Source organism: Pelodiscus sinensis, chromosome 5 (assembly GCF_049634645.1).
Source record: "Pelodiscus sinensis isolate JC-2024 chromosome 5, ASM4963464v1, whole genome shotgun sequence".
NCBI classification, from domain to species: domain Eukaryota; kingdom Metazoa; phylum Chordata; order Testudines; family Trionychidae; genus Pelodiscus; species Pelodiscus sinensis.
In genome coordinates this window covers 25,003,804-25,018,059 of record NC_134715.1, presented here as the reverse complement: position 1 = coordinate 25,018,059, position 14,256 = coordinate 25,003,804, and the positions used below count along the sequence as shown (strand labels likewise).

General features: G+C 46.8%; 1 protein-coding gene across 1 annotated transcript in view; it reads right to left on the bottom strand.

The window, feature by feature from the left end:
- The window catches only part of NFKB1 (nuclear factor kappa B subunit 1), a 100,459-nt gene that overhangs the window by 28,179 nt on the left and 58,024 nt on the right, over positions 1–14,256 (bottom strand). The window contains exons 10-14 of the mRNA XM_014575416.3: positions 11,019–11,110; positions 9,774–9,912; positions 7,337–7,465; positions 5,936–6,025; positions 3,639–3,821 (exon numbers count right to left, since the gene is read on the bottom strand). Coding sequence (XP_014430902.1) covers positions 3,639–3,821; positions 5,936–6,025; positions 7,337–7,465; positions 9,774–9,912; positions 11,019–11,110 — 633 coding nt within the window. The remainder of the gene's footprint in view (positions 1–3,638; positions 3,822–5,935; positions 6,026–7,336; positions 7,466–9,773; positions 9,913–11,018; positions 11,111–14,256) is intronic.

The following is a 14,256-nucleotide window of genomic DNA, read 5'->3' as shown; positions in this document are numbered from 1 at the left end:
AACCAGTCTCCCTAGCTACAGCACTAGCAAAATGGCTCGGGTGTAATTGTGCAATTAACTGTGAGTTTCCATTAGCAAATGATAGTCCGCAGAAAGGTTTGCATTGAGCCAGGTAGGTGACAGGCTAAAAAGTTTCAGAACCACTACTATAGACACATGATAAGTTTGTCACTTATAACTGATTACTACTGCTCAGCACTAAATAACAGATTTACGTTAAGTCTACACTGGCATTTTACCGTGCTGTAACTTTCTGGCTCAAGGGTGTGAAAAAACATTCCCCGCCCCACCGAGAACAGCAAGTTACAGAGCTGTAAAGCACCAGTGTGAACCAGGCTACAGTGCTGGGAGTGGCACTCCAAGCGCAGTTATCTACTCCGCTTGTGGTTTTGTCAGAAAAATCGCCATTTTTCTGACAAAACTTGAGGAACGTCCACACTGCAATTGTGTTCTTCCACAAGAAAATTGAAAGAAGAGAGGGTTTTTCTTGGTAGCGGTAATCCTCATTCTATGAGGAAGAAGCCTTTTTGCGAAAGAGCTCTTTGGCAAAAAGGCATGTGTGGACGGGGAAGAGAGAGTGGAAGAAGAGGAAAAAGCACAGGTGTCCTGGTGGCCATTCCATCCACAGCAATCACAGCTTATATGTGAGAGACTGTCCATTCAGTCTGGATGCTCTCTTTCGAAAAAACAGATCACTTTTTTGATGCACTTTTACAGTGTGAACACTCTCTTTCGGAAGATTTTTTTCGGAAGCTCTCTTCGTCTAGATGTAGCCTTAGAGTGCTAGAGAGATATTTTCCAGTGCTCATGCAGTGGCTGTACTTGAAACTTTCAAGTTTAGATAAAGCTTTAGTAACTAACACTAATGCAATCAACACACAAAGGCTATGTCTATACTGTGCATTGTTATGCAAGAAGATATGCAAATGAGGCACAGGAATGAATACTGTCACACCTCATTTGCATACCTAATGAGCTGCCATTTTTGTGGAAAGGGGCTTTGAGCAAGAAGGAGCTGCCTACATTGCTCCTTCTTGCACAAAAAACTCCTCTTGCGCAGGAGCCGTTCTACCGTTTATTTTCAGGAAGAACGGCTCCTGCGCAAGAGGAGTTTTTTGCGCAAGAAGGAGCAATGTAGAGAGCTCCTTGCGCAAAACCCTCTTCCGCAAAATGGCGGCTCATTAGGTATGCATATTAGGCACAGCAATATTCATCCCCGTGCCTCATTTGCATATCTTCTTGCGCAACAAAGTGCAGTATAGACGTAGCCAAAATGTATGTCTAGATAGGACACCATAAGCAACACTATCTCTTTTGTTCCAGATTTTTGTATAAACAGGATACTGAATCTCACTGGTTTGTCATAATGAACTCTATTTGGGTATAGACCTACTATTTTGTCACTGGAATAAGAAAAGATACATTTCCCCTAAGCCCTGTTGTCAAAACTGTTCAGATTACATTAGCCGTTGATTGAGTGCACTTAACAGACCCAATTCTTCTGTATATAAGTCTTCACACAAATTGGTGTCCCTGTTTCTCTACTTTTTTTCCTGGGTAATTGATAAATAAGTAACAGTCAGCTTCCTGATGTGCTGTTTATTACTCAACCACTAGACACCACAATCAAAGCCCCTCCTATCTTTGGAAACAGCGGAAAGACAACAACAATGCTCCCTTATACAAGTGCATACCCATCAATTACTAGTTTTATTTCCTGAACTAATCCAGATGTTGACTCTCAGAGACAACAAGGAGCAATTTCTCTCTAGGGCACCACATGATCTCTAAAGTGCCAAGAATCCACTTACGAAAGGCTTCAATACTGAAAACTTATTACTGTATGAACTTGTTTTCTCAATCCGATGTCTAATTGTTATCGTAAATGACACATAATGAAACCAGCATGCAACATACCATGGCCCTTTCTCCATAAAGGAAGAGCATTCTGTACGAAAGAGATACACTATCACATTATATGTGGGACAGAAAAGCAAGCTCCTTCTCTGTTATAACAACTTGAAGCAGGGGTGGGAAATAATTTTTGCGTGGGGGGCCACTTAAAATTTTTTTGAAGTAGCCCTGGGCCACCTTGGAAGGGGCGGGGCCTAAACAGGAAGGGGCAGGGCTACCCCGTCCCCAGACCACGATTGCCCACCCTTCCCAATAGGCACTCATGTCCTGGAAGAGGCTTGGCACGCTCCCTCACGCCAATCAGCCAATCAGGGCCTGGGGGCAGGGAAGCACCCAAAGCCTCCTCCCGCCCTGCGAGGAGCACTCTGAAGTGCAGTGGGCTACTCGCTTACTGGGTCAGGGCGAAGGAAGCTTCACGCAGCTCCCCCCGCCCCCAGACCCTGATTGGCCTGGGGGTGGGGGAGCACACGAAGCCTCCTCCGCTCTCCCCCCACCCCTGCAAGCAGCGTGCGGGGCTTCCAATTAAAGCCTGGGGGCGGGGGAGCACCCGAAACCTTCTTTGTTCTGCCCCAGGGCGGGAGGAGGCTTCGCGTGCTCCCCCGCCAATTAAGGCTGCTCGCAGGGCGGGGGAAGAGCGGAGAAGGCTTCCCTGCTCCCCCGCCCCCAGACTCTAATTGGCTTGGGGGCAGGAGAGCAGCAGGGCCTCTGCGGGCCGGATCCACCTGCTTGGCGGGCCAGATTTGGCCTACGGAGGCCTGTTTGCCCACCCTTGACTTACAGCATGTCTTTGGGGAATGATACAAGATACACATGGCCTGGTTTTGAAAGCTGTTGACTTGGATGGGAGTTCTGAGCACTCAAGACCTCTAAAAATCTGACTAGCTAACCCTCATAACATGGACTGATCTGACTGTCAGCAAAAGGAAGCTTGACAGGGAAAAGGAAGCTACATTTATAATCTCCAGAGGGTTAATATCCTTGTACAAAAAGACTTCCTTCAAACATTCCTTCTCTCTTTTCTGTTTTGTATACTTAAACTGTGAAGCAATGCTGATTTGATTGTTTAATTTTATTCTTTATTTGGCAATGGATGAAGTTTATATTAAAATTTAATATTTAATAACATGCTTTGCGTGCAATTTGGAAATAGATTTGCATGTAATTTGCAAAAATTGCATACTTGGAAACACCACCTTTCCACACACATAATGAAACCTGTTAAGTATAAAGGACCAAACTTTTTGCTGATTTACATCTTGTGTAACACTATTAACTTCAATGGGATCTCAGGCACTAGGAGGCAGTGCAAAAGCACAAGGGCTTTCTAATAGATGGCATGGACATACATGGATCGTGGGAGATGCCAGGTTTAGAAGGCTGATCTTCTAACGTTTCTAAGTAGGAACAAATGTTAACTCTTCCATCCCTGCAAAGATGGAAACTGTGAGAGGGAACTTGTGACTCTTCCAGTCCTTGACACAGGCTTCTTCCATATAAGAGACGGACTCTATGAATGGCCCTACATAAACTGAGGTTATGTCTACACTACCAGGTTATTTTGAAATAAGTTATTTCAAAATAAAAACTCCAGAAATAATTATTTCAAAATAAAATTATTCCTCTTCATAAGCAGGAGTTTTTATTTCAAAACAACAGGCCTGGTAGTGTGGACACTCGCCTTGTTATTTCGAAATATGTAGACATGCCCCGACTTCTACACTTACCCAGTAACCTGCAATCTGCTTCCGCTACTCCAGCTGTACATGCCTCCTCCTTATTATCACCACCACAAACTCTGGAGTTACTTCTCTCTGGGATTTCCACTTTTTGGTTGTGTTTCACATCTGGTTTGTTGTCCTGTTTATTGCAGCTTTCCTCACCCTGTTCAGTAGTATTGTCTGAAATTCCTAAAAAACATCAATGAAAAGCATGAGACTTTGGATATCATGATTGTTTTGTACAAATGATAATATTTTGTGGGTCTCATTCACACCCTCATGAAATCAAAGGAAAGATGCTGAATTACTTTACTCTGCACTGGATCAGTTCCTGTATCATTAAATGCTATAGAGTCACTACACTCAAGTTCACTACCCAGAGAGAAACATATGGAAACGTAACTCTTTCTGAAGTTATTTAACATGTTCACTTTACCAACCCTCATATTAAAGGATAAAATTAAATAAACTTATTTTCTGAACAAACATCGGAATGAATTCTGATCTTAGTTGCAATGTTACACGTCTGCAGTATTGCCACCAAAGCCAATATAATCATTCCAGATTGACACTGGTATAACTGATAGTAGAATTTATCCCACAGATGTTGCCAGACAATAGGAGAAGGAAAGCACAGCTGGGACCAACTCACTAGAAAGGAGAGGAGAAGGGGCAGGGACCATGCAGTAACTTTTAAAAGGGCTGCTGTAGATCACTCTTGCCCCAGATCAATAAGGCACTGCTGCAAGTAGAGACGTAAAGGGCTAACCAGTTACCCAATAAGCACTACCTTACCGCCATGCTGTTTAGGCTAACTAGCAAACCAGCGCCCAGCCGGAGCAGCCCCCCCAGCCAATTAACTCGTTAATATTTTAAATGAGAAAGTTTACAGCCCTAACTGTGAGGCATCTATTCACAGAAATAGGGTGCTTCCCAGTGCTCTCTCTGAGGTGCTGTTACTTTGAACACCATCTACCCCACAGCTTGGGCTTACTACATGTACAAACATGTCTCGTGCTTGATGTGTACTCATTTAATATTCATGTCATGTGATATCACCCCACACAGTTTTTCTGAAGCCTGGAATTTTTCATTTTCAGGGAAAATGAGTTCTCCCGAGGTTACTAAAGTGGCCTCTCCAGGCCAATAAAGACAAACACCACAGTTCATTGGCCAATTCTCAGGTCCTGGGGAAAACTTTTGGCTGCTTATAAACATCAACTCCAGTCAAGAGCATATATTTTTGGCCATTAAAATGTTGGCATTTGCCAATCTAATTATTGCCTGTTCTAATCCTAGGGGTAACCGTAGTATTTGGGACAGCAGTGAGGTGTTTTGTTGGCTAAGGCTGACATTTAATGATCACTGTAAACACATGTGAGTATTTACACACACATTTTAATCCTGTCTGAGTCCAGTTTGGAGTGACCAAGCATCATTGCTTTGGTAGCCATTAACATAAGTTACTGATTAGTGAAGCAAAATGGTAAACTAAAGATTATTGTTGGAATCTGGCTACAGGCAGTCCCTGGGTTACGTACAAGATAGGGACTGTAGGTTTGTTCTTAAGTTGAATTTGTATGTAATTTGGAACTGGCTCCAGATTCAGCTGCTGCCACTGAAACTGACCAGGGGCTGACTACAGGAAGCCCGAGGCAGAGTTGCTCTACCCCCAGCTTCCTGGAATCAGCCTGATCAGTTTCAACAGCTGCTGAATCTGGAGCCTGGGACAGAACAGCTGGGGCGCTGCCCGGTAGGTTCCCACAGGACCAACCCGGCAGCACCCCAGCTGCTCTACCCGAGGCGTCCCGCAACAAAAGCCTGGTCTGCTGGGGGGAGGAGGGAGGGCGCACTAGCTGCGCCTCCTCCCCCCCCAGCAGACCAGGGAGACCCGAGCAAAGCCGCACAGGCGGGATGCCGCCTGTGCGGCTTTGATCCTGTCTCCCTGGTCTGCTGGGGGGGTCCAGCAAAGCCGCTGGACCCCCCCCACAGCAGACCAGGGACACCCGAACAAAGCCGCCGCCTGGGCGGCTTTGCTCGTTTGCCCGGGAGCAAAGCCGCCCAGGCGACGGGACCCCTGCCGCCTGGGCGGCTTTGCTCCTGTCCCTCTGGTCTTCTGGGGGGGTCCAGCGGCTTCGCTGGACCCTCCCAGCAGACCAGGGAGACCGGGAGAAGCTTTTCTCGCTCCGGAGGACATGGGTGGCGATCCGCCGCCCGTGAGCTCCGGGGCGAGAAAAGCCCCGTTCGTAAGTGCATAAGTCGGATCCGCGTAAGTCGGGGACTGCCTGTATTTTGTTTCTTACCATGTTTCATTCCAGCACTAGACTTCGTGGTGCCTGGGTGGAAAGGCATTCCTCCATAAGACGAATACCCATAGGAGGGGTATCCATACCCTAGAAACAACAGCAATGCAAAAGGAAAAAAGAAGAACTGGAATTATTCTTCAGCATAAAACCAAGCAATATCATGAAAATCCAATGCTCAGCCAAAGGCTCTATTTCATTTGCAGATCCTAGAAATTTGTCTTTGGATTTTCCACCCGGCTAAAATAACATGTTCCGGATGAAAGTCCAACCTCTCCGCCCTATGATAATAAACGGAGAGTCTAAATGCGTGACTAAGCAGCATCCTCCACCTCTGCAGTTCTCAGAATTGATGAGGAAGCATACCACTTCTACTGCTCAACAAAGGGCTTGGCATGCTGCCCAAATGATAGTAATTAGTGTAGTTGTTATGGATTTTTATTCTGATCCCATGCTTTAGACTGGGGTGGGGAACTGCTGGCCCGTGGGCCAAATCTGTCCCCCTGCTTAATTTACTCTTGTCCATTGGCAAGCCTCTGTGCAGAGAGGCTCAATGACACCTTCGCAAGCCTGGAACTACGAGCACCTGCTTGCCTGTCACAGGGGGCAACAGAGAAGCTTTGGGGAGAGCCTACTTGTCTGCCCCCACAGCTCCTAGGCACAGGGATGGAGGATCAGGGAAGCCCTAAGTCTCTGAGTGTCCCATGGCCAATGGGAGCTGTGGGGACAGCACCTGTAGGTGGGAGCAGCACACCCCGTGCAGTTGCCTGGTCACGTCGTGGCAGCATCCAGGAGGTACGTGGGGGCGGGGGCAGGACAGCGGGGAGACTGCCTTAGCTCTGCTGCGGCACCAACAGGAAGCAGTCTGAGGTAAGTGGCGCCTGATCAGAACCTGTTCCCCTCACCCTTCCCATACCTCAACCCCCACCAGAGCCCTGAGCCCCCTCCTGTGCCCCAACACCCTTCCAGGTCATGCACCTCTAGCCCAAGCCCCCCTACCCAAGTGGGAACTGCCTCCCACACCCTAACTCCATCCCAGAGCCTGCACCACCACCCAAAACCGCTGCTCCAGCCATAAGCCCCTCCTGCACTCCCAACCCCCTGCCCTGAGCCTGCTTCCACAGCCAAACTCTCTCCCAGACTCTGCACCCTATTCTCCTGCCCCATGTCAGAGCCCCCTCCCTCACTCTAAACCCCCCATTTCTGGCCCCACTCCAGAGCCCAGGGGAAGTCCCAAGCCGCCTCCCTGCCGTCGGAGCTATGAGTGGTCTACGACTGATTTTTTTCTGTGGGTTAGTGAGCTTGATAGAAAAAAGGTTCCCCACCCCTGGTCTAGGGGAACGAACCACACACGTCAAAGTTTAAAGCTTATGCTTCAGATCAAAAATATTTTCTCTTTACCTGAACCAGCACCACTTCCTCCTCCTCCATACATTCCACCCCCTCCACCTCCGGCTCCACTGCCTCCACCATAACCATCAGAAAAATTAGGCATGAGCTTTTGTCGCTTCCTCTGAACTTCCTCTTTATCTGTGTTTTGGGGTGAGAAACAGCAAAAAGGAGAGGATGAGTCAAATCTGTCACCAGCTGGGGACAGGAAAGAGCACTGGTACTGAATGTATTTCTAAAAAACAATAGTTTAATGGGAAATCAGAAGTGCTGTAAGTAGGGTAAACTTTTTCAGGTCCAAACAACAGATCACTTTTGTACAGCAAGAATTGGTGACATATTCAAGAAAGCGACAAACCAAGCAACATTCTCAGAAAGCAGAGAATCAAAGACAGTCATGCACATGGATCCATATGGCTTTTCTAGTAGTGCATCTGGTGCTACAATACCCAAATTAAGATGACTGAGACAGAACATGGCAAAGACATGTAAGTGTCTACATCACTTTTGAAAATGGGACTTAGGCTCCTAAGTCACATAAATGGTTTTGTAAATTTTGCCCATTGGGAACAAAGGGCAATTTTCTCTATCAAACATATGCATTCTAGAAAAAGACCCATTTGGGAATGGGATTACTCAACACCTTTGAATCAGAGCTCCACTGAAATGAAGCATGCTTTAGTGGCAGAAAGGCCAGAATGAAAAATGAGTTTACAGCAAGACATAAAAGAGCCATGCAGGTCAGTAGCAAGAGAACCACCCTTATACAAAGTACAACAAATAAAGGTACAACACAGTGCCCTAGCTCCATCAAAAAATCCCTAAAAAACCCAACAGCCTAAACATAACATACAGAAAATGAAACAGTCATGGAAAGGAGAGCTATTGAGAAGTGACAAAATTCTAGTAGACGATGCCCAGCAACACTGTTGAGGAAAGAACAAAATATTCCCCCACAAACAACATAATAATTCCTCATAAGCATATGCCAAACGTGAGAAGGAAGCTACATGCAGAACAGTATCAATCAACGTATCAAACCCAGACATCGAACATATGGAACAACGTAATCAATAGTCTATATAAGAAACCATAATTTAAAGATGTAGCATGTAGGTAAGTGTACATGCATCAAATATACTCACACCCAGGAAGAGAGAAAACTCAAAAACTGAGTTAATGCATCTGACCCAGGAAACAAAACAAAAACAAACTCTCGCACATTTCTGAGCTCATGTCAGCCCTATTCAATAGGGAAATAGCACAGTACAGCTTCTAGAATACACATCCTTGAATGCCATGTCCTAAATATGTTGGGCAGAGTTTATGAAGAGACATTTATAGAAATCCTCAATCAATTATTTTTATCTCCCTAAAAACCAAAAAAAAGTCAGACACAGAATTGGTGGGCTAAATATAAAGCAGCATAAAATGTCTCTCTAGAATTTGGGAAAAGAGATCTTGGAAGCCAAACAGAGAGAGTTCACCTGATTTCAAATATCCATCTGCGAACACAGAAATTTCTTACCCAACATAACTTTTTGTGGCTAATTATAACAAGCCATAAATAACCCACATGTCTGTCTTGCCACTTATCATCTCTGCTCATGAGCTAAATCCTCAATCCCGCATATACTTGTATATATGCTTTAAAGCGCATGAGTGGACACTGATCTCAATGAGACTACTCATGTGCTTTGAGCTGTGCCATAATGTAAATATTTCATTACTATTTATTATTAATGCTAACATGAACATTAAGAACAACCTTATAATTCTGTCAGACTAATTCATAGCATGCAATTCCTAAAAAAAAAAAAAAAGGATTGATCCACTGGGTAAGCTTCCTGACTTTGAACAACATAATAATCAGGTCTGAGTCCAACTTTTACACTTCCCCTAAATGATTTATAATATTGTCATGGAAACCTCTCCCCTCCATCACACCACCCTTCCTCTCACAACAAGTGCCAATTGATGAACACAAGTGGTCAGGACTAGAGCTGGTCAGAATATTCCTAACATTTAAGTCAAAGAGAAATGCAAAATACATTTTCTAATTTCTCACCAGCTCTAATCAGGATTCTGGTTTTGTGTTTCATCTGAAAGACAGCACCTATAGCACAATAACCTCTACTATTGTTTCAGAAGTGATGTGGGGGAGGAGAAAGCACCACCTACTGCACATACACATTCCATGTATACCTGTTGGTCCTAATACCCTGTGGGCACCTGTGTGTTTATTGAACAACAGCCCAACATAACACATCTATGTAGACACATCTTGCCCTGACAAATTTTTCCAGTAGTTGTGCCCAATATAAGAAGTGAAATATAGTCTTTTCTAGAGGTAAAAACCAAGGAGCAAGGATAAATACATGAGGATTTTGCTGTTTCGCAAACAGGATATTTCCCCTTTGTAATGCATAGAAGAGGTTGAATGAATTACCTTTGATTTCTGGGTAGTACAGAAACGGCTTTGGCTCACTTGTTTCCAGATCAGATTTCCGCCGTAGCTGGACAAACACAGATGCTGGTTTTGTGATATTGACATCTCTATACTTGGGGGTTTTGAATACAATAGCAAACTGAAAAACATTGATTAGCAAGTTGTCAGGAATAGAGTTTTCTGAAATAAGATATTACTTTACATCTAACTTTTTGTATTTTGGGGGATTTTAGTTACAACTGAGAAAAATCTCACCTGGATGAAGGCTAACCCAACTACAAATTCCTGTTTTATTGTTCTCTTCTAGTTGGAGCTAAATACTTTTAAAAGCCCTTTAAAAATGCTGAATTGTCACATGATACATGAATACATAATATATGTAGGTATTGTACTTTTCTCTCTTGCTTTATCATTTTTCCATAGTATCCTTAGTATTCTTGTAGGAGCGCTGAAGACATTTTACCCTGCATTATTTTTCTATACATGTGCCCTACATCTCTCTTACCATGACATTCACACCTTACTTTTCGAATTTCCTTTTAGTGTGTTTTGAACTTTCATCAGCACTATGATTTAGAGTTGACAATAAATCCAGGCCATATTTATTTTTATGAAGTAACAGGGGTAAGGTGGTGACTGCGAAGATTAGTACAGTAGACTTCAGATAATCCAGCACTTTTGGGACCAACGTGGTGCCGGATTATTGGATATGCCAGTGTATTGGAAGGTACTCTGGCAGGGGGCTGTGATGGGTTTGCCGGACCTGCGCTGCATCCAGGGGGTGGGCGGGGAATGGCGCAGCGAGGGGCGAACTCTCCGCCATTTTGCAGGAAGGCGGGGGAAGCCCCGCGCCGCTGCCTAGAGTTTCTGGGAGGGGAGGAGAGCGGAGTGGGCTTTTCACCCACCAGACTGCAGTAGTTATCCCCGAGTAGGGAGGTGAGGGGCGGTGCTCCAGGACCAACCTGGCAGCACCCCAGCTGCTCTGCTCTGCAGCTTCCCCAAGGCTGCCGCTTGTCAGTTTCAGCTGAGGCAGCGGCGGACTTGGGGAAGCAGCGCGGTGCAGCTCTAAAATGTCCAGCTGGCCGGAGCACTTCTGGGTTCCAGTTGGTGCCAGACTATCTGGATGCCGGACAATTGGAGTTTTACTCTATTGGGATATAGAGCTTTTCGCTACCGTTCAAATGGGGACCTCCTAGCTAAAGGATGCAGAGGTCATTAACAAATAACATCTGATTGGTCACTTACCTGCCTATGTACATCTGTTGGAGAAAAATCTCCAAAGCCTTCCCACAGACCACCATTTTCATCCTCTTCATAAAAACGAATTTGAATATCATCTGAGAACAGTGCAAGAGAGTTAATTTCTTTAGGGTTTTTCCAAAAGCTTTTGGTGAAATCAGTTTCTAATAAAAAAAATAGTGGGGATGGAAATTCTAAAAGTGGATTTGGGCAGATTATATTTTTCCCAGCACTAATTCATACTATATCCAGTAAACAATAAAATATTTTGGGAAAAGAAAATAATTCTCGCTAATGCTGAATTTCACACAGTATTTGTTTTCTGTCCTAATGTGTTACATTTAGAAGACTACATTAAACATCATGAATGTTCCCCTCTCAAATATGTTAAATTTTAGGAATATGTATACAGGCAGTCCCCGGGTTACGTACAAGATAGGGACTGTAGGTTTGTTCTTAAGTTGAATCTGTATGTAAGTCGGAACTGGCGTCCAGATTCAGACACTGCTGAAACTGACCGCCAGTTCTGACTTACATACAGAATCAACTTAAGAACCCCAGGCGTCCCCAAGTCAGCTGCTGCTGAAACTGATCAGCAGCTGATTCCAGGAAGCCCGGGGCAGAGCAACTCTGCCTGGGGCTTCCTGTAGTCAGCGCTGGTCAGTTTCAGCAGAAGCTGACTTGGGGACGCCTGGGGCAGAGCAGCTGGGGTGCTACTGGACCAACCCAGCAGCACCCCATCTGCTCTGCCCCAGACGTCCTGATTCAGCCGCTGCTGAAACTGACCAGCAGCGGCTGAATCAGGACCTGGGGCAGAGCAGCTGGGGTGCTGCCGGGTTGGTCCAGTAGTGCCCACGGGTGCTGCAGGACCAATCGGCAGCGCCCCAGCTGCTCTGCCCCAGAGTCCAAAACAAAAGCCTGGTCTGCTGGGGGGGGGAGGAGCACACTAGCTGCGCCCCCCCCCCCAGCAGACCAGGGACACGGGGAGCAGAGCCGCAGCGGCAGCGGGGTGCCGCGCCTCTGAGGCTTTGCTCTGGCAAAGCCTCAGAGGCGAGGGACCCCGCCACGGCTGCGGCTTCAGTCTGGGTGCCTGTGGTCTGCTGGGGACGGTCCCCAGCAGACCACAGGCACCCTGACTGAAGCCGCAGCCGCGGGGGGGTCCCGCGCCTCTGAGGCTTTGCCAGAGCAAAGCCTCAGAGGCGCGGGGAACCGCCGCTGCTGCCGCTCCAGTCTGGGTGCCTGTGGTCTGCTGGGGACGGTCCCCAGCAGACCACAGGCCCCCGGACTGAAGCCGCAGCCGCGGGGGGGTCCCGCGCCTCTGAGGCTTTGCCAGAGCAAAGCCTCAGAGGCACTGGGAACCACCGCTGCTGCCGCTTCAGTCAAAGCGGCAGCAGCGGCGGTTCCCCGCGCCTCTGAGGCTTTGCTCTGGCAAAGCCTCAGAGGCGCGGGACCCCCCCGCGGCTGCGGCTTCAGTCCGGGGGCCTGTGGTCTGCTGGGGACCGTCCCCAGCAGACCACAGGCACCGGGTCTCAAGGGGCAGCAGCAGCGGTTCCCGCGCTTCTGAGGCTTTGCTCTGGCAAAGCCTCAGAAGCGCGGGAACCCGCCCGGTGCCCCTGGTCTGCTGGAGACGGTCTCCAGCAGACCAGGGGCACCGGAGCAGCTTACGAACGGGGCTTTCTCGCCCCGACTTCCGGGGCGAGAAAGCTCCGTTCGTAAGTGCGGATCCGACGTAAGTCGGATCCGCGTAAGTCGGGGACTGCCTGTATAACTATTATTTGAGGGTCCAGTCTTGATGTTATTTCAACCAGTTTTACACGGACGTAAATTCTTGTGACTTCAGTGGAGTTACTCTTGGTTTAACCAGCTGCGAGTGGAGAATCAGGCTCACTGCTTCTTTCTGTTCTATGGTTAAGCAGAATGAATTCAGTACCTCAATACAGAATAATTGTAAGGACGGGAGAACATATGGTGTGAGATATAGGTCCCCCTTCCCAACAGTCTTCAGTTTTGAAATCTGAATGAAATTTTGAACTGTTCAAAAGTTCTATTTATTGCTGGTGAAAAGCTACTTCTCAGCTACCACTAAGAGTGATGCCAGCTGCTTCCTACAGCAGTCCTGAGCTAAGTGCTCTCGCACAGTGCATTTCCTTCCCCCTTTACAAAGCAGAGTGAGGGGTAGAGCTGTTTCTGTTGGGCTGGTAGCTCCCTGCATAGAGCTCTTTGGAGAGGTGGGGAAAACAGGCCACCGTGAGGACTTTTTTCTCAGCCCATTTTCCGTCTTTTACTAATGGCAAGGAAGTTTTTCATCTTCTTAAGCAAATGGAAAGGGGCCAGAGGGTAGGTGGGATGCAAGCTTCTGATTCCAAAAGTGACAGCATTTATATTAAACACTCCTTCCAGCCCACCTGCTGTGTGCATTTCATTTTCCCAAGGCACAGGAGTTTCAGAAAGTGATAGTCAAGGGAAACCCCACTTTGGAGTTTCCATTTACTCACACTTTTAAAAAAAAAATACATTTTACTTTATCTCCTGGAAAGGCCGTGGATTTATAGTATTAAGGAGGGGGGAAAACTATTTCCCCATACTCTACCAGTTTCTCTCTTCCCTACACAACTACACGGTATACTGTCTTCTTCCGCACCCTTTGCTGCTGAAGTGGGGAATAACAGAACGGTTTAACTCTACAGTCCCGTTGAGAACCTTGAATACTGTTGTATAGAGAAAGTAGATCTGTGGGTCCTCTACAGCTCTCCAAGCCCCCCCCCCCTTTTCTTTTCTGTTTGCTTGTGTCCATGAAAAGGAAACCAGGATATTGCAAAGTATAATATGTTTCAATTTGAGCATCTTAAACTAGGCATCCAAATCCATATTTACAGAACTTGATTTATACGGCCTGATTATTGGCAGTGCTGAGCACCTGCAGCTTCCACTACATTACACGAGGGGTTGGGGGCACCATAGGGGTGTGAGCATGGGGCCCACGATTGCACAGATGCAGTGTTCACAAACCCTGGCAGTCTAGGGGCTGGAACAGAAACTTCAGAGGGGCTAGGGCAGTGTCTTGGTCACTGTCTCCTGGCTGGGGGAGAGGGAACTGGTGAGTTTCTTTCCCCCAACTTTCCAGGCTGTTCCCCATATACATTCTGCTTACTTGTGGATGGGCTGTTTCTCCTTGGTCAGCAGGGCCGACAGCCTCGCCAGGCTCCTGGGCAAGGCATTTGGGGGGGGGGGGGGATGACTCTGC